Source organism: Phyllostomus hastatus, unplaced genomic scaffold (assembly GCF_019186645.2).
Source record: "Phyllostomus hastatus isolate PE091 unplaced genomic scaffold, TTU_PhHast_1.1 phas_contig_10, whole genome shotgun sequence".
In the NCBI taxonomy this organism is placed as follows: Eukaryota; Metazoa; Chordata; class Mammalia; order Chiroptera; family Phyllostomidae; genus Phyllostomus; species Phyllostomus hastatus.
In genome coordinates, this window is record NW_025333499.1 from 1,423,576 (window position 1) to 1,444,134 (window position 20,559).

At 36.0% G+C, this 20,559-nt stretch overlaps 1 protein-coding gene across 1 annotated transcript in view; it reads left to right on the forward strand.

Annotated features, from left to right (window-relative positions):
• Positions 1-20,559, forward strand: part of WNK3 (WNK lysine deficient protein kinase 3) — a 146,501-nt gene that overhangs the window by 9,796 nt on the left and 116,146 nt on the right. Inside the window, exon 2 of the mRNA XM_045833171.1 lies at positions 15,677-16,313. Within this exon, the coding sequence (XP_045689127.1) occupies positions 15,792-16,313 (522 nt within the window). The 5' untranslated portion in view covers positions 15,677-15,791. The remainder of the gene's footprint in view (positions 1-15,676; positions 16,314-20,559) is intronic.

Sequence of the window (20,559 nt, forward strand, 5' to 3'; positions counted from 1 at the left end):
AGCTGAAGGAGGATTTGGCTTGGGTGCTGTTTGTAATTTGGCCACCACTGTTATGAAGGATTAGGCAGAATAAGGTGTTAGTTAAGGATTTGAGGGTAGGTGATTGATAAATAAAAATTGTTCAATTTTGATGACAAAAGGATAGATGGTTTCAACCTCTTTTCTAATTTGTATCCAGACATTTTTTTTTGCGTAAAATGGACATCTTTAATTGAGGAAATGACCTTGCCAAAGCAAAACTGGAGGATGGAGATAAAGAAGATAGTTTTAGTGTTATAAATTCCCAAGGACTGTGATATGGTTGTGCAGTATATGTATCTATGAAATTCAGGATTATGGATAATGTGTATATCTGGCTCCAAGTTATACATGGCTCTATATTATGAATAATTAACAGTGGACTGGGGAGTCAAATGCCTGGGTTGAATTCTGGCCCTGGTTTTTACTGGCTATGGGATCTTAGGCTAGTCGACTTAATTTTTTGAGCCTAGCTTCCTTATTTGTAAAATGAGAATAAAAATATTATTTACTTCGAGATTCTTGTGGTGATTATGTGAGAAAATGCTTACAGTGCTTGACAGAAAGTATTTAATATGTGTTAACTGATAATATTCATTTGAATATATGTTGTACATAATTATTAGTTTGGTCCTTCCTTCAGTCATTTAAAAAAATTGTATCCTTAACTGGTTCTTTTGTAAAGGTTGTTGATGAACAATTCTGCTTTAAAGGATTAAAATAATATAGAAGTAGATTAAAGTCGTAAGATCCCCCTTTACCCAATTTCCTGCCCTCAATGCGTAGCTCTTATGTACATATGTCAGTATGTATATGCTCAGTTCATTCTTTTTAATGATAAATAGTATTTCATACTACATGATTCTTTAAACACTAGGGTCAGTTTAGAGCATATCCTTCCAGTCTTTGTGTGTAGACACACACACACACACACACACACACACACGAGTACACATAGGTGTATAAAGTTTTCTGTGTGTTTTTTTTACATAAATGATATACAGGCAAACCTCAGTTCTCAAATGTCTCCCATCTCGAACAGTTCGATTTTCCACCAAGTCATTAACCATAAAAAAGGTTTCTGTTTCAAACAAAACTTTGGTCTCCACCAGACAATCCTGTCCTTCCTGGTACAGTCAAACCTGCTTCTTGAACTTAATTCGTTCAATTTGCAATTGAAGAGGTAGAAAAAGAGGGAAGGGAGGATATTCCTACTTCACTAATCAAGGAAATGCAAAGTTTTCAAAGAGGTAGCAAAGCTAGCGATCAACTTTTTCAATGACAATGCAGTGTTTCACTTCAGGCAAGTGTTAGAATGCAGGCAAAAACAAACATCATTGAATAGGTTTTTAGTGAGAGAGGGCTAGTGAGCCTGAGGCTAGTTTTAGTGGAGCAAAGAGACAAAAGAGAGAAAGAACCCCAGAACAGTCACCTGACATTTTTATAGAAGAGGACTCCCCTTCCAAACAATAACATCCTTCCATCCCTCCTCTCCAAATTCAGTCATCAGTAGCTTTCAACATTAAAGGTGAGTTCTAGTGTGTACATAAATTTTCATTTTTTACTGTACATTTTTTGGTTAAATTTTCATTTACATTTCTTGTCCTTTTTGTCTTTAAACTATTTACAGATTAAACAGTAAATTAGACATGTAGTGTGTATAAGAAAGGTTAAAACGGAATCATTTGAGGGGTCTGGAATGGATTAATTTATATTATTTCTAGTGGGAAAAAATGATTTGGTTTTCAAACACATTAACTTTTCTAACAGCCTCCCTGAATGGGTGAAGTTTGAGAACCAAGGTTCCACTGTATAGGTGTAATTTATATGTTGTACTACAACTTGCTTTTCTCATTAATATATATGTGTAGATTATTATATCAGTATATATCCATCTTCCATTTCAAAAACATGCATATTATTACACAGTACAGATATACCACTCTATTTCATGATTTTTAAAGATATTTAAGTTTTTTCATTTTTTGCTATTTCAAACAATGCTTCATTTAAAAGAAATCCCTATATATGATGTATTTGTATACATATAGGAATATTTCTCAGGTAAGTACAAAGAAGTAGAATTGCTGGGTGACAGGTACATGTTAGATATTCAGAATTGCCCTATGAAAAAGGCTATTCCAGTTTATCTGCCAACAGTGCAGAATTTCGCATATATTTCTCAAAACATGATATTAGATTGCTCATTTGATGGACAAAACGATATATTGAATTACTTGAGTTTGCATCTCCATGCTTACTAAAGAGTTTGAGCCATTCCTCTACCATGCATATATTGCCCATTTGTGTTTCTTCTTACTGATTGTTTTTAGTTCTTTATACATTCTGAATATTAATACTTTGCTATACATGTTGTAAATGCTGGCTCCCGGTCTGTTGCTTATCTTTTTAAACCTTGTTCATGGTCAAATGACCAAATGTGTTAGCTTTTTTGTTAATGGTTTTTGTATTTTGTCTATTTAAGAAGGCCTTTCTTCACATTAGAAATATATTGTCATTTTCTTTTTATAGTTATCATTTTGTCTTTTACGTGTAGCTCTTTGATCTACCTGGAATTTATTTTTGTGACTGGTTTTAAGTAGGGCCGTAACTGCCCCCCTCAATGGGTAGCCAATTATTCTGACACCATTTATTATTCTATCTGCTCCTCACAAATTTGAAATGCTGTCTTTACCATGGACTACATCCCCATACATAATGTGTCTGTTTCTGTGCTGAAACTATACTGTTATTTTACTGTAGTTATATGTAATATCAAGTAAGACAAGTTCTAGTATTGTTCTCTTATATTATTCTTTTTCAAGATTTTCTTGGATTTCCTCATACTCTTTTAGAATCAGCTTTGTAATGTTGAACAAAAAATATGTGAGATTTTGATTGGGTTTTCATTGACTTAGGAATAATTGGGGTCCGGGAGAGGTATGAAGATGCTGATATTGGATCTTTCTACCAAGGAAAAGTGTATTTCCTGTACTTCAGTAAAATTTTATAGTTTTTGTTATTTATGTGTTGCATATTTCTTAGTGAGTTTATTCCTAGGTGACTATTTTATAGCTTTGTTGCTCCTATGAACAGGATAGAATTTTTAAAAGTCTTTTTAAAATTTATTTTTAGGGAGAGGGGAAGGGAAGGAGGAAGAGAAGGAGAGAAACATTAATGTATGGTTGCCTCTCATGTGGCCCTCACAGGGCTGAACAGGATAGAATTTTAAAAATACTTTTAAAAAAAATCAACACTGATCCACCCTCCCTCCAGTGTACCCAGCCCTTCCTGCCCCACTCCTGGGGTTGCACCCTCTCCCCATCTGAGCCCTCACCTTAAGATAGTTTTTTTTTTTTCAATTACATTTTATAATTGATTATTGCTGATGTCTAGCAAAGTTGTTGATTTCTGTTTGTTGATTTTGTCTGGCATTTCTGCTGAGCTCTCCTTTAGTTTCTATTACAGTTTTTAGTTGATTTGCTTGGATTTCCTAGGTAGATAATCACATAGTCTGCAATTTCTGCAAGCTTTGAGTTTTGTCTCCAACTTTACAATATTTGTAGGCCTTGTTTTATTTAAGTGGTAGCAGTGATAATAGGGATTCTTGGCTTATTCCTGACTTTTAATTATTGCTGTGTGAAAGATGCTTAATCTCACTCATAAGATAAGTGCTGATTGAAACCATACAGAGATTCCTTTTTAAAACCTATCAAAATGTTGAAAATGAAGAAGTTTGATAACACCTTTTCTGTTGTCAACGCCGTGGTATAAAAGACACATTTCAGGTGGGATTTTAAATTGGTACGGTGATCGGATTGGGAGGCAGTTTGTCAGCATTATATAAAGATACACTTGTATTATGTGTACCGTTCTGGATATATTAGTATGCTTCAATATGAGTTAAATATAGAAATTTTCTTTGATTCAGCTATCCCATTTCAGGAAATTTACATACATGTATACACACATGCTAAATGAAATATGCAGTGTTATCTGTCATAACAAATAATTGAATACTATATAGTAGTAAAAATAAGAATGAGGAACCTCTATGTACTGACAGGGAAAAAAGTATTGTGACTATAAAAAAAAAACCCTTACTATATACTATGATACTTTTTCTGTGGAAAGGGAGAGAACATATATTTATATTTTCTGTTTTGCCTAAAACTCCGGAGAGTTACATAAAAATTTAATGAATGGTTACTTGTTGGGTGAGTGATGGGACCTAAATGGATAGGAAACGGGGTTGGGAATGAAAGTGTCCATTATATACTTCTTTCTTTGAATCTTATATATTTTTAAAAGATTTTATTTATGTATTTTAGAGAGGGGGAGGAAGAAAGAGAGGGAGAGAAACATCAATGTGTGGTTGCCTCTTGTCCACCCCCTACTACTGGGGACCTGGTCCACAACCCAGGTTTGTTCCTGGACTGGGCATCAAACCGGCGACCCTTTGGTTCACAGGCCAGCACTCAATCCACTGAGCCACACCAGCTTGGGCTATATTTTTAAAAACTAAGTTAAAAATGGTTTCTTCAATTATTTCAGCTTCTCCAGGGACATTTTTCCCCCTTCTGTGTTAACAGGTTTTCTTCAAATTTCTACCCCCTGATTATTTTCTTACATAAAATGAGGTAGTAGAAGGGCTGACTGGGAAGTTCTATGTACCTAGGTAGGCTTTATTTTGGGAGTTAGTGGGTGGGCATCTGGCTATTACATTTGGAGGACCCAAATTCCAGAGAGCAGAGGGCTTTGCCCTTGGGTGCCTCTGTTCTTCCTAGTTTGTTGATTTTGGTATTCTGCATGCAGAGCTTTCTTTATTTCAGGAGGGGAGAGTTCATCAACTGTATCATAATTCAGATCTTCAGTTAATCCTTGTTTTCAGCCCTTTCATCACTCACCTTGGCCTTTTTTGGCATCAATTTTCTTTGCATGTGGAGCCCCTCTGAGGTTTTGCCTTGTAAATCTGCTTCCTCTTTGGTTGGAACCCTTTCTATTACATACTTTAAGTTATAGCATCCTATGATTTGTATTATCAGCCAGTTCTTTTCTATCTGCTTTTTGTCAGAAATTGTTGAAATCTTGTATTTTTCCATTCATGTCCCCTCACTCATGATTTATACTTTTGTACTCTTTTGCCATCACTTTTTTAGGGTCTTGGAAAGTACAGGTGATAAAAGTGTTCAATTCACCTTATGTAACCAGAAGTCAACAGTAATATAATTTAAGATTGGATAAATTTGTAGGCTCCTTAAAGACAAGGACTGATTTTGTTCTTTTATCCCCAGACCCTGACACAGTGCTTGGCACTTGGTAAATTTTTATTGGTGTGAATATGTGTATATGAAAATCTGTGTAATTTTGACTAAGATATGTATTCTTTCAATTGCTGGTTCCAAAAATTGAAGAAATTCTTTATTTTTTATTTTTGTAATAACAATTTTTAAAGGTTTTATATATTCATTTTTAGAGAGAAGGGAAAGAAGGAGGGAGACAGAGGGAGAGAAACATAGATTGGTTGCCTCTCACATGCTCCCCAGTCAGGGACCTGGCTTAGCCCAGCCATGTGCTCTGACTAGGAATCAAACCTTTCCATTTGCAGGATAACCCCAAACCCACTGAGCTACACCAGTCAGGGCTGAAGAAATTCTTGAGCCACTGATTAGACAAAGTACTGATTGTATGCTGGATTTCCCATGGAGATAACCATGATAACCGACAGGGGGGAATTATTTTAAACTTTTAACACAACTCAAAGCTTATATATCAAACATGTTGAAGGAGTGGATGTTGGGTAGAAACTAATGAGGTCTTTCCTATAATTTCAGTGTCTATAGAGGTGCTTTTGTAGTTATCTTTGTATGTATCCATAGGGCTTAGAGCAGTGTGTTACCATTTTATGAAGGAAAATATGGCCACACATAGGTTATGATATATAGGTGTTGAACTCAAAAGAGACTTCATGTTTGAGGCCTGATTTTTGTAGACTCACTGACCTATGTTTCTGCATTGCTCAATGTAGAAGAGATATTATTGTGGTTACTGAAGTGTACCTCTTTAGCAATGCCAACAGTGTTTATTACTGGAAAGCTTTAAAACAATGTATTATATACTTTTTGACCTTAATAAGTAGAATCTCCTGAAAAATCATTATTTTCTTTAGTATTGTTGAATAGTGCTTTAATATAGTGCTGCCTCTAGGCTTTTTAAGAAATAAGAAATAAAAACTTCCATTTATTGACTAAAATGTGCCAAACACTATGCTAAGTAGTTTATATGTATATTTTAATATCAGTCCTGGGAGATTCACAAATGCAGTCAAAGAATCAATGAGGTTAAGTGATGTGCCTCAAATCTACTCTGAGGAGTGAGAGAAAGAACCAAGATTTGATTCCAGGTTTCTCCCACTCCAAAGCCTGTATTCTGAAATTCTGTTTTATGTTCAAGAAGCTAGTAGATCCACAATGAAAAGGCCCCAGTTATACTATGCTTAGTAAAGTTCTTGCCTAGGTTAAAACTTTTCTCTTTTTCATTGTTTACCCTTAGGCCTCCAGCTATTACATTTTATTGTTGACATGTCTTTTCTCTTCAGAAACTGATTCTCAACCCAGGAGGCCAGACTGAAAATAAGGAGACTGGACAGAAGGGGGATAGAGAATATAGTTTTAAAAAGTTGTGGGGGTTTTTTTGTTGGTTTGATTTTTTTTTTAAGATTTATTTATTTATTTTTAGAGAGAGGGGAAGGGAAGGAGAAAGAGAGAAAGGGAAATATGAATGTGTGGTTGTCTCTCAAGCACCTCAACTCAGGCATGTGCCCTGACTGGAAATGGAACCTGTGACCCTTTGGTTCCAGGCTGGCTCTCAATCCACTGAGCCACACCAGCCAGGGCTGATAGCTTTGATTTTAGTCAAAATATTTTAAGACCTTAAGGAGGGACATCATATGTTATTGAGATATAATTTACGTAACCATAAAACTCACCTATAAATGTCAATGGTTTTAGTCAATATATAGAGTTGTATAACTTGGATTACAATCTAAATTTAGAACATTGCCATCACCCCAAAAGATCTCTTGTGCTGGTTTGTAGTCAATGTTATTCCTGTGCCCCAGTCCCAGTCAACAACTAATCTATTTCCTGTCTTTGTAGATTGGCATATTCTAGACATTTCATATAAATGGAACCATACAGTATGTGATCTTTTCCTCGGGCTTCTTTCACTTAGCATAATATTTTCAAGTTTCATCCCTGTGGTAGGTATTGATAGCTCATTTCTTTTTATTGTGAATACTGTTCAATTGCATGGATATAGCACACTTTATTTAGCCATCAATTGATTGATATTTCCACCTTTTGCCTATTGTGACTAGGCTTGCTATGAACACGTGTACAAATTTTTGCACGGGCATGTGTTTTCATTTCACTTGGGTAAATGATCTCAAATAGAAACACTGTTCACTTGTTGAGGAACTGCCAGATTGTGTTCCAAAGCAGCTGCAGTATTTTAGATTCCCACCAGCAATGTATATAAGGTATCCATTTTCTACATGCTCACCAACACTTTTTACTGTTTACCTTTTTTCATTTTAGACATCCTTGTGAGTATGAAGTGGTATTTCATTTTTGTTTTGTTTTGCATTTCCCCAGTAAGTAGTGATGTGGAACATCTTTTCATGTGTTTATTGGTCAGTTGTATATCTTTTTTTAAAAGATTTTTTATTTATTTATTTTTAGAGAGGGAAGGGAGGGAGAAAGAGAGAGAGAGAGAGAAACATCAATGTGCGGTTGCTGGGGGCCGTGGCCTGCAACCCAGGAATGTACCCTGACTGGGAATCGAACCTGAGACACTTTGGTTCGCAGCCCGCGCTCAATCCACTGAGCTACGCCAGCCAGGGCGTTTATCTTCTTTAGAGAAGTGTCTACTCACATCTTTAGCCCATTGGATTATTTATCTTTTCATTATTGATTCATAAGAATTTAAAAAAATTATTTCTTTATTTTAGAGGGGGGAAGAGAGGGAGAAAGAGAGGGAGAGAAACATCAATGTGTGGTTGCCTCTCACATGTCCCACACTGGAGACCTGGCACACAACCCAGGCATGCACTCCAGACTGGGGAATTGAACTGGCACAGGCTGGCACTCAATCCACTGGGCCACACCAGCCAGGGCTAATTCATAAGAATTTGTATATGTTCTGAACACCAGTCTCTTATCAGATATAGGATTTATACATATTTTCTCCAAGCCTTTTCACTTCTCACTTTCTTGGTAACATCCTCTGAAGCACAAAATTTTAAATTTTGATGAGGTCTAGCTTCTCAGTTTTTTGTTTTATCATTTGTATATTTGTTGTTGTATCTGGAAAATCATTGCTTAATCCAAACTCACTAAGATTTACTTGAGTATTTTCTTGTAAGAATTTTATAGTTCTAGCTCTTGCATTTAGATCTGTGATCTACATTGAGTATATTTCTTTTACGGTGCAAAGTAGGAGTCCAACTTCACTATTTTATGTCTGGATATTCAGTTGTCCCAGCACTTTGGTAAAAGATTCTTTTTGCCATTGAGTGGTCTTGGCATCTTTGTTGAAAGTAAATTTATCAAAAATTTTAAGGTTTACTTTTAGAATCTCAATTTTATTGCATTGATCTACATATTTTTCTTATTCTGTTTATTTCTAATTTAATTCCTTTGTGGTAATAGAGTAAAGTTCATATGATTTCAATCATTTTAAATTTATTGAGATTTATTACATAGTATATGATGTGTGCTGGAGATTTTTCTATATGTAATTGAAAAGAATGTATGTTTTGCTCTTGCTGGGTGGAGTGTTCTACTATAGGTGGCAGTTAGATCAAGCTGGTTGATAATATTAGCCAAGTTTTTCAGATTTCTTTCTGGTTTTCTCTAGTTCTCTCCATTATTGAGAGTGGGATACTATAATCTTCTGTTATTACTGAATTGTCTATTCAGTCTTGTCAGCTTTAATTTAATGTATTTTGGGGCTCTGTTGTTAGATCTATATACTTGTTATATTGTCCTGATGAATTAATCTTTTCATATTTATAAAATGAATACTTTTAAAAGGTCTTGAGTAACAATTTTTTTCTTAGGGTTGGTTTTTTGTTCTTCCCCAAAATAATTTTAATATTTTTTAAAATTGTACAAGTAATGGTATAAGAAACATGAGGTTTTTAAAAAAAAAAAAACACACTCCTCCACTCTACTTCCTTAACAAATCATTTATATTTTACATCTCCCCCATCTTGTTTGCATGCATACCTAATTTTCTACAGTTGCAATTACACAGTAGATTCAGTTTTGTGTTCTGCCTTTTTTTAATTTTTTGTTTATGCTATTATAATTGTACCCACTTTTCCCACTACCACCTATTCCCCGATCCCCCGACTCAGACCATCACCACACCTCTGTCTTTGTCCGTGGGTGTCGCATATATGTTCTTTGGCTAATCCCTTCACCTTCTTCCTTCCAGTCCCCCCTCCCCTTAAGGTTGGTTTTTGAAGGACTGAGGGAACACTCCTTTCCCTCATCTCTCATTTTCTGCTTCTCATCCTATAGTTTGGGAAACCAGGTGACCAAACATGTTGGTATTATACCAGAGCAGCACTATTTGCCCCTCTTTTTATATTAGGGTTCTGAGTAAGATTTTACTTTTTAAAAAAGAGGTTCTTCTGTCCTGGCTGGTTTGTGGTGCAGTGGATTGAGCCCCGGCCTGCAAGTGGAAAGGTGGCTGGTTTGATTCCAGTCAGGGCACGTGCCTGGGCTACAGGCTGGGTCCCCAGTTTGGGAGCATGTGAGAGGCAATCTACTTGATGTTATCTCTCGCACAATGATGTTTTTTTTTTTCCTTTCCCCCTCTTTCTCCCTTCCTTCCTTTCTCTCTAAAATAAATAAATAAAATGTTTTTAAAAATTAAAAAATAAGAAAGAGGTTCTGCAGTTACTTAAATGATCTGATTTTACCTATTTTTGCCTTTTTTAGAAGTCCTTTTGTCTTAGGATTTCTGCTCTTGAGGTTTCTGGGTACGTGACTTTTAGTCAAGTGAAGTTAATATTATTCTTAAGAATATCTCAGCCCTGGCTGGCATAACTCAGTGGATTGAGCGTGGGCTGCGAACCAAAGCATCGCAGGTTCAATTCCCAGTCAGGGCACATGCCTGGGTTGCAGGCCATGGCCCCCAGCAACCGCACATTGATGTTTCTCTCTCTCTCTTTCTCCCTCCCTTCCCTCTCTGAAAGTAAATAAATAAAATCTTAAAAAAAAAGAGAATATCTCACCTAAAATGTTGACATTTGGGGGGAATTTGAGTGAAGGGTACATTGGATTCTTTGTATATTATTTTCCAAGTCCAGATTGTGTCAAAGAAAGTTAAAGAAAAAATCTCCACCGAGTGAGGCATTTTTAGTTAGTTTTTCTTACTTGCAGGCAATACTAGTTTTATTCTGTGACTTTCAAAATAGATTGATTTGGCGATGTAATCTCATAAAGTGGTTCACAAGTCCTTAGTTTGTAGTCATGCACCGTTTAACAACAGGGATATGTTCTGAGAAATGTCTTCTTAGGCACCTTCATCTATGTGAACATCATATACTTACACAAATCTAAATGGCATAGCCTACTAGACACCAAGCCTATATGATGGATGTGGTCTGTCTTTGATCAAAATGTCATTATGTGGTACATGACTATAATTTTTAGCCTTGGTATTAACACGGGTATGTCCTAGTAGTGCAACTAGATATGCACTAGATAGGCAAATTTCTGGGAGTTACAAATTTTTTTCCTCTCCCCTTGCAACCATATTCATTGGTACAGTAAATCTTGAATTTAGAATTTCCTTTAATGTATCTTGGATCTATTCTTGCCAAAATTTTCATTCATACCTCAGTATCTCCTGGATTATTGCAGTAGATCTCTAACTAGTCTTTTTATTTTATATTGTATGGCATATAATTCCTTGGTGACTATCAGTCCTTTTGTCCTCATCTGCCTGCTTCTAATATGCAAGTAAACTGTTCACGGTACCATTCATGTATCTACTTCATGCCATTTCATGACTTTGCTATCTTCCCTCTGCTTGAATCAGCTAATTTCTTTATTTGAGAATCAATTCCAGCATTTTGTTCCAATAGACCTTCATTCTTTTCTTTTAAGATTTTGTTTATCGATTTTTAAAGAGAAGGGAGCGGAGGGAGAAAGAGAGGGAAACATCAATATGTGGTTGCCTCTCATGCCCCCTACTGGGGACCTGGCCCACAACCCAAGCATGTGCTTGGGAACTGAACCGGTAACCTTTTGGTTTGCAGGCCCTCAGTCAATTCACTGAACTACATCAGCCAGGGCAACCTTCATTCTTTTGCATGTAGATATCCATCCAGTTTCCTAGCACCATGTATTGAAAAGAATGTTATTTCCCCATTGAAATGTCCTGGCACCCTTATTGAAAATCAACTGACAGTAAATATGTTGTTTTATTTCTGGATTCTGTACTTGTATTTCATTTACTTTTATGCCACTACCACACCATCTTAATACTATAGCTTTGTAGTAAGTTTTTTCTTTATTTAATTGAAAAATTTAAGTGTGTGTTTTATTGATTATGCTATTACAGTTGTCCCATTTTTTCTCCCCTTTATCCCCTTCTGCCCTTCACCCCTCCTTCTACCAGCATTACCCCACTTAGTTCATGTCCATGGGTCATATATATAAGTTCTTCAACTTCTCCATTTCCTATACTATTCTTAACCTCCCTCTATTTTGTAACTACCATTTATGCTTCTTATTTCCTATACCTTTCCCCCCATTCTCCCGCCTCCCCCTCTTCGCTGATAACCCTCCATATGATCTCCATTTCAGTGGTTCCGTTCCTGTTCTAGTTGTTTGCTTAGTTTGTTTTTGTTTTTTCCTGTTCAGTTGTTGATAGCTATGAGTTTGTTGTCATTTTAGTGTTCATAGTTTTGATTTCTTTTCCTAGATAAGTCCCTCTAATATTTCATATAATAAGGGCTTGGTGATGATGAACTCCTTTAACTGACCTTATCTGGGAAACACTTTATGTGCCCTTCCATTCTAAATGATAGCTTTGCTGGATAGAATAATCTTGGATGTAGATCCTTGCCTCTCCTGACTTCAAATACTTCTTTCCAGCCCCTTCTTGCCTACAAGGTTTCTTTTAAGATTTGTAGGTAACCTCACCTTTTCTCTTGCTGCTTTTAAGATTTTCTCCTTAATTTTAATCTTTGGTAATGTAATTATCATGTGCCTTGGTGTGTTCTTCCTTGGGTCCAACATCTTTGGGATTCTCTGAGCTTCTTGGACTTCCTGAAAATCTATTTCCTTTGCCAGATTGGGGAAATTCTCCTTCACTATTTTTTCAAATATGTTTTCCATTTCTTGGTCTTTGTCTTCTCCTTCTAGAACCCCTATGATTCGTATGTTGGAATATTTAAAGTTCTACCAGTGGTTCCTAAGCCTCTCCTAATATCTTTGACTTCCTGTTTCTTCATCTGTTTTGGTTGAATGTTTATTTCTTCCTTCTGTTCCAAATCATTGATTTGAGTCTCAGTTTCCTTCCCTTCACTGTTGGCTCCCTGTATATTTTTCTTTATTTCACTTTGCATAGCCTTCACTCTAGCCTTTTTCCTCTATTTTGTGACTATACTCAACCAATTCTGTGAGCATCCTGGTTGCCCATGTTTGGACTGTGCATTTGATAGGTTGGCTATGTCTTCATGGCTCAGATGTATTTTTTTCTGGAGCTTTGATCTGTTCTTTCATTTGGGGCATTTTTTTTTTGTCTTGGTGCACCTGTTACATAGTGAAGGGTGGAGCCTTAGGTTTTCACCCAGGTAGGGCAACCAAGGTCGATGTGTTGTGGCACTGTATGTGGGGGATGGGTTTGAGAGGTAACAATGCCACTTACTCGGCTCTTGCCCCACTTTCAGTGACTCCTCCCAATACCCACAAGCAAATTGGTCCCTTCTGGTGCTGATTCCTGAGTGGGTACGTTCTAGGACCCTGTGGGTCTCTCCAAGGAACTTTCCAGTGAGGCTGGGAATTTCTCCTGCTCCTGGAACCTCCACAGGTGTTTATAGCCAGAGATTTTGAGGCTTTATTTCCCAGTGCTGGAACCCTGGGTTGCATGATCTGTCTCACTCCTCAGTTGTCCCTCCCAGCTTACCCGCACTCAAATGTGGGACCACTTGATCCACCACCTGCCACCTTGCATGCCCTGTTTGCCACCTTCCTGTGTGTCCTGTCTGCCCCGGTTGCCTTTCTCCGCCTCTCCTACTGGTCTGGGTGAATGCTTCATTAATTCATTGGTTGTCAGACTTCCATACAGTTTGATTTCCTGGCAGTGCTAGTTGTTTTTTGGTTTTAAATTTGTTGTCCTTCTTTTGGTTGTGCGAGGAGGCAAAGCGTATCTACCCATGCCTCCATCTTGGTTGGAAGTTTGTTTTGTGGTAGGTTTTAAAATCAGGAAGTGTGATTCCTACCACTTTGTTCTTTTTCAAGATTGTTTTGGCTTTGGCTATTCTGGGTCCCTTGAAGTTTTATGAGTTTTCAGATCAGTTTGTTTACTTCTGCAAAGAAACCAGCAGGGATGTTGATAGTAGTTGTACTGAATATGTGGAACAGTGTGTCGTATTTCTCTCCATTTTGTTTATTTTAGTTAAGGGTTGTTATTCTTAAATTTTCAAATTTGATATTTCTGTGTATTTTTGATATGAGGAATTATGCCTTCTAAGGTACATAACATATTAACAGCTATATAGATTTAACTTTGTGATGTGCATGTTTGTGGTAAGAGAAGAATTTTCTTATTGGTGGTTTGACCATTCATTTGAGAAACTTTTTCCTTAGGCAATCATATACTTTACAAAGTGATCCCCTCAGTATTTTGCTGTACACCTGAATCTAACATCAAATAATACTGAATGTAAACTGTAATTAAAAAATAAAAATTAAAAAAAATAAAAATAAAAACTTTTTTCCTTATGTCTTCCAACATATTTCCACATGGTTTTTGTGGAAAGCTTTAGAGAATAAAGAAAAGCAGAAAGTCTATAATTACACCATTCAGAATTAATATCGTGTGTGTCTGTCTGTCTGTATGTATAGAAGCTTGTATATATTTTGTTTAGCTCTATAATGGGTAGGGAATGTTTCTTTATCTCACTAAAAACTAGTGTTTTTATTAAATACTGTATCCTGTCTCATTTTGAGATACTTAATGAAATCCTTATTAAGCTTGTATTTAGTTACAGTTTTTCCAAATTATAAGTCTGTAATGAATGTCTTTGTAATTAAGTCTTTGCACAAATTGACTGTTTTCTAAGACAGGTTCCTATAAGTAGAATTGCTGGTTCAAGAGGATGTGTATTTTAATGTTTTTATTAAAAGATTTAGTGTAGTGTGTTAGTTTTTTAGTGAAATATGTTTATACTCTACATTAGTTTCTTTCTGCCAAAATCTGAAGGCAAGCTTGCAATCAAATATTTGTTTTACTCAAAACTACTGGGTCTTCATAGCAGCATTATTGATAATAATCAAAAGGTGGAAAAACCTGGTTCATTGACCAGATGAATGGATAACCAAAATGTGGTATATTCATAGAATGTAATATTGTTCAGCCTTAAAAAGGAATGAAATTCTAATACATGCTGCAGCATCAGAGAACCTTGCAAATATTATGTTGAATGAAATAAGCCCAGACCCAAAGGGGAAATATTGTATGATTCCACTTTTGTGAAGTACCTAGAATAAACATTCATAGAGACAGAAAGTATGATAGAGGTTAGTTAGAGACTGGGAAATGAAGAGTTAGTTTTTTAAAGATTTTATTTATTTATTTTTAGACAGAGGGGGAAGGAGGGAGAAAGAGAGGGAGAAAAGCATCAATGTGTGGTTTGCCTCTCATGAGCCCCCTACTTAGGCACCTGGCCCACAACCCAGTCATATGCCCAGACTGGGAATGGAAACAACAGCCTTTTGGTTTGCAGGCTGGAGCTCAATCCAGTGAGCCACACCAGGCAGGGCCGAGCTATTGTTTAATACTTACAAAATCTCAATTTGGAGTGATGAAGCATTCTGGAAATAAATCATGGTGATGATTGCACAACATTGTAGATGTACTTAAAATCACTGAATTGTATGCTGATAATGGGTAAAATAGTAAATTTGATATAAGTATATTTTACTACAATAAAAAAACCTTATCAGGTTAATTCCAGAATTTTAGACAAAAACCACCACTGAGAAATTATGGGCTTGTTTACTTACTGTGTCTGTTACCTTGTAGCTAAGTGAAGTCAGGGTTTAGATACTTGTTTTAAATATGATGGATTGCACTGATAGATAGGACTGAGAACTAGGTTTCTAAGCAACATTCATTCAATATGAAGACTTACTGAGCTATGTGCCAAGTAGCCTGCTGCTAGGCACTGAGGACTAAAGTGGTAAACAAGATAAGACACAGTCCCTGGAGTCTGCTGGTTGCTAAGATTGGGCAGAAAAAAAAAGAACAAACTTATTAAGAAAAAATGGATTAAATAATCAGGTGACTTATTTTCTCCTTAATGATTTCCTTTGTGGGGTGATTTTAAAATATCCTTTTTTCCCCCCTTCAGGTTACTATGGAAACATGACCACATAAAAGGAAGTCAATTCTCATAATTCTGATGCATGAGATGTAACTGGACTAAAGAGTAGAACAGGAAAAATTTAGTGCCAACCTCAATTACAATGGCTACCGATTCAGGGGAGCCAGCTAGCACAGAAGATTCTGAGAAACCTGATGGAGTTTCATTTGAAAACAGAGTTCATCAGATGGCAACAATTTTGACAGTGGAAGCTAGACGAAAGGAAAAAGACAGTGCCATCTCTGCTTCTGGAGAAACTATAGAAAGGAGATTTTTCCGAAAGAGTGTTGACGACAAAGTCATTGAATCTTCCTCCAAAGATCAGAGAACAAAGACCGTAACAAACATTCCAAGAGTAGAAAAGCTTCCCACAAATGTGCTAAGAGGTGAACAAGAAGTTAAGTTCACGCAATATTCAAAGGCAGCTTCTGATTCCTCCAAAGATTGTTTCAAGGAGAGAAATGAAAAGGAAATGGAAGAAGAAGCAGAAATGAAGGCCGTAGCTACTTCTCCTAGTGGCAGGTTCCTGAAATTTGACATCGAGTTGGGAAGAGGAGCATTTAAAACAGTATATAAAGGATTGGACACTGAAACATGGGTTGAGGTTGCTTGGTGTGAGTTGCAGGTGGGTATATAATCTTCTTTGTTTTAATAAATTCCAGTTCCAGTTGATTTGGTTTTCTGAATGATCCAGGATTAAAATGTATCACAGATTAAAATAAAGTTAAGGGCTTGTCCCCTCACCTCTGAAATTAATGCTCTTCCTAGATCTTAGGAGCTTATACCAACTTTTTTTTTCTCCTGTTGCTTTTCCCTCTGTTTTGAGGTGGGGGGACAGTATTGTGGCTTTGTTTGGCAAAACCTCTTAATTTATTAGTGTTAGGAAATTCCTGAAACTCTTAAAGTCTCATTTTGAAAACTTTTACTAAATTTATGCCTTATGAGTTGAGTGTTTATATGTCCTTGAGGCTATCATGATATGTTAGAAATACAGGGCCTGGCACAAATAACTCCTCTTTTTTATTACATAAAAATCTTTTATTACACAATCATAAGCATGTAAGTCTGTAACATAGTATCACACTCAAGCACATTATGTGACATTTTAGGTGAAATGTTCAAATTGCTGTCCATCTCATCTGAAACCCTACCAAACACACTCAATGGTGTTACTTCTGCCAGACCCTGTGTATTGTGTAATATGTTCCTTTTATTTTTTTCTTGCAGCAAATTTTGGGGCGTTCATATAATGTTATTTAGAAAAGGAAATGCTTTTCTTAATTCTTTGAGGACCTGTATTAATATAGACTCCCACATGCCTTTGAGTTTATGTCAAAGAGGATCTCCAGAAGAAATAATCAGCAGAATATACTGGGGTTAGTCAAATGAAATGTGCTTAGAAAGGAGAAATGAAACCAACAAGACCATAGTTGAGTCACGTAGACATTTGGTTCCATAATAAATATTTATGTGGACTTCTAACTGATGAATGACAAAATGGGGGTCAAGTATTACAGAAGGAGTTATAACAAGAATAGTTTCAGAAAGGTGTAGGTCAAATATAAGGAAAACTTTTGTGACCTCAAATCAGCTTATGAGAAGTGGTCAGTATTCACACGAGATGCTTAAAATTAACATTGAATAAAGCCAGTCGTTCAAATACAGGTTGTTGTTCAAATTCCAGTGGTCTCTGCTTGTGGGTGTGTAACATCTCACACACTCTGAATATGCTGTAGGTTGCTATTTAGATAGGTTGAAATTTAGTGCAAGTCCCTGCATTTCTAGGAAGCTGTTTTAACACCTGGTTTCCAAACTTTACTTTGTGAAAGTCATTGTTTGCTTCATATGCAAATTCCAGAGCATATTGTCAGAGATTCAGATTCATTAAGTCTGGATGAGATGCAAAATGACAATTTAACAGGCTTTCAAAGTGCTTTGTATGTAGGAAGTCCCTTGATAAATCTGTGGAATGCAAATTACTTAGCACTAGGGCCATTCTAGTAGTTCTTGAAAGTTGTGTGCAGGTATGGGATTTGCTTGATTTTCTTCTCAACCCCTTTTTACCCTTTAAGAATCTTAAAAGGTCTGTGTCACAGTAGAAATAATTAGATAATGCAAGAAAACAAACATCAAAACCACTTGAAATTCTACTACTTTGAGGATGCTTTAAACAACTTAGTGTATATCTTTCTGGACTCTTTCTTTTGCATATGTGTGTGGGTGTATGACTTTTTGTATCTTTTCTCCCCCACAAAATAGAATCAAACTATAGGGTTTTACAAAACCTTTAAAAAAACTTAACCACTAACATCTTTTCATTGCCAGTAATTGTACATTTATATCATTATTTTAAGAGATGCCCTTACAATTTATTTAATCAGTTTTCTATTATTGGACATCTAGATTTTTCTCCAGTGTTTTACTATTATAACCATGGTTGTGGTGAACATCCTTGTATATATATTGAAAATTACGTAAATTTTAATTTCACCTTTGCATCGTGACTGTAGTAACACATAATTTCCATTCGCTTGGTAGTAAGCTCCATAGTCAAGATAGGTCAAGTATCTTACAAATTGTGCACTGTAGCTATGCTAAATTATGCTCAGGTAAAACTTGAAGAAAATATTCTAGTGATAGGATCTGTGTCCTATCATTCACCTTTGGAAAAATTGAAATATCCCATAAGGTTTCACTATGCCAAGTGTAGTCCCTGGACCAGCAGCATGGACCATCACTTGGGAGATTGTTTGAATTGCATGTTCCTAGGCCACATTCTAGAACTACTGAATCAGAATCTGCCTGTTAACATCTGCAGGTGATGTATATGTACAGCAGAGTTGAAAAGCCCTGAAATAAGGGAACAGTCCCAAGAACTAGCTGAACCAGAGGAGGAAGTCCCTGAATGCACTAATGTGACCTTTATGTTACATATCATATATACTGATTCCTTCCATTCACTCCAGACTTTCCAAATCATAATTTCCAGCAAGTGGGACCCAGGAACTTATTTTTTATTAAGGATTTTATTTATTTTGTTTTTTTAAAGATTTTATTTGTTTATTTTCAGAGAGGGAAGGGAGGGAGAAAGGGAGAGAAACATCTATATGTAAGGCAAACATCAATCTGTTGCCTGTCTTGATGAGGGACATAACCCAGGCATATGCCCTGACCCAGGCTCTAACCAGTGACCTTTGCTTTGCAGGACTATGCCTAACCAATCAAGCCACATGGATTAAGGCAACTTGTTTTTAAAAAGTTCCCCATCACCTTTTTCACCCAGCTCCCAACCCCTCATCCTTCTGACAGCTGTCAGTCTGTTCTCTGTATCTATGAATTTATTTCTATTTTTTTTAGTTAATTTTGTTCATTAGATTCTACATGTAAGTGAAATCATATGGTATTTGTCTTTCTCTGTCTGGCTTCATGGATTAAGCAAAGAGAAAAAAACCTCATAGACACAGAGAACAGTATGGCGATTACCCAAGGGAAAGGAGTGGGTACGTACAAGAGAGTGAGGGGAGATAATGGTGATGGAAGGAGACTTGATTTGTGGTGGTGAACACACAATACAATATACAGATGATGTATTACAGAATTGTACACCTGAAACCTATATAATTTTATTAACTATTGTCACTCCAATAAATTCAATTAAAACAAAAGAAAACAAAGCAAAAAAAAGGTTCCCCAGCTACTTGGATACATGGCCAGATTTGGGACTGTCTCATGTGGAGCAAGTGCTGTCAGTTATATTAAGCACATTTTAATTTATACAGAGAACAACAATTGTAATTTTCTATTATGAAAGGAATGTCAGAATTAGTGTACTTAGTTGACATAATTGTTGGATATGGCTTCATTTTCTGAGTATTTGGAATTAAGGAAAACTAACTTATTTAGAATCCCAGAAGGATAAGGGCATCACTGTTTAATTACTTTCCTGTGAATATTATGCAGTTTCTAATGGGCAACTTCTCATTTTTTTTCATAAAGTCTTCTTTATTATATAATTAAACAATTTTACAAAAAATCACCCCAACAGGTAGTTTAAATGTTTAAATTATTCTAGATTCTTTTCCAATCTCTGTTTATGTGCACTTATGCAATATATACAATTGATATGTCAGTGCTTCTCTTTTGTTAGTTTGATATGTATTCATTCTATTTATTAACATTAAAATATGTGAACTGTAATGCATTCATACCACCGCTTGCTTAGGCTTCTCCCCTGAAATTAGGCTGTTCTGTTCTTTTTAAATATTATTTTACATGTTTTATTTGAAATTCACAGCTCAACAAAAGGTTTTTATACCTTTTTCTCTTGATGGCACCCCCTCTCCCACATCATTGTGGATATTTGAGCCTTGTGTAAACAATTCTTAAAAACACCATATCCATTTGTTTAGGGTGTTATGGCAGTGCAGAGAACCAGGATAGAGATTTTACTGCTGATATATGATTTTGAAAATGTTAAAACGAACAAACAAACCGTTTGATGATACAGATTAGATTTAGGATTAGGTCATAAACATCTGCATTTCATATTTTATGGTTTCTGTACTTTTCTATGCATTAGTAGAAATATTTTGACCTATTATTCTTTGTAAAGAACTTGGTAAATTAATTGGTAATTCCTTGCTATATTGGTAATTTACTGTGAGTCAGGGCAATAAGTCATAATTTCTGTTTAAAAGACTTTATTTTAATTCATGGTGTTGAAAGACCTGGTCAGATGTTACTGAAAGGCCTGTTTATTAACTCTTAGAAGAAGTCAATCACAAGAGTTTTTAATAGTTTTCTCCTCCACGAACAACTTCAGAATCAGCAGCACTCTGCTTTTACACATGGAAATATAACCAGGTTTTGCT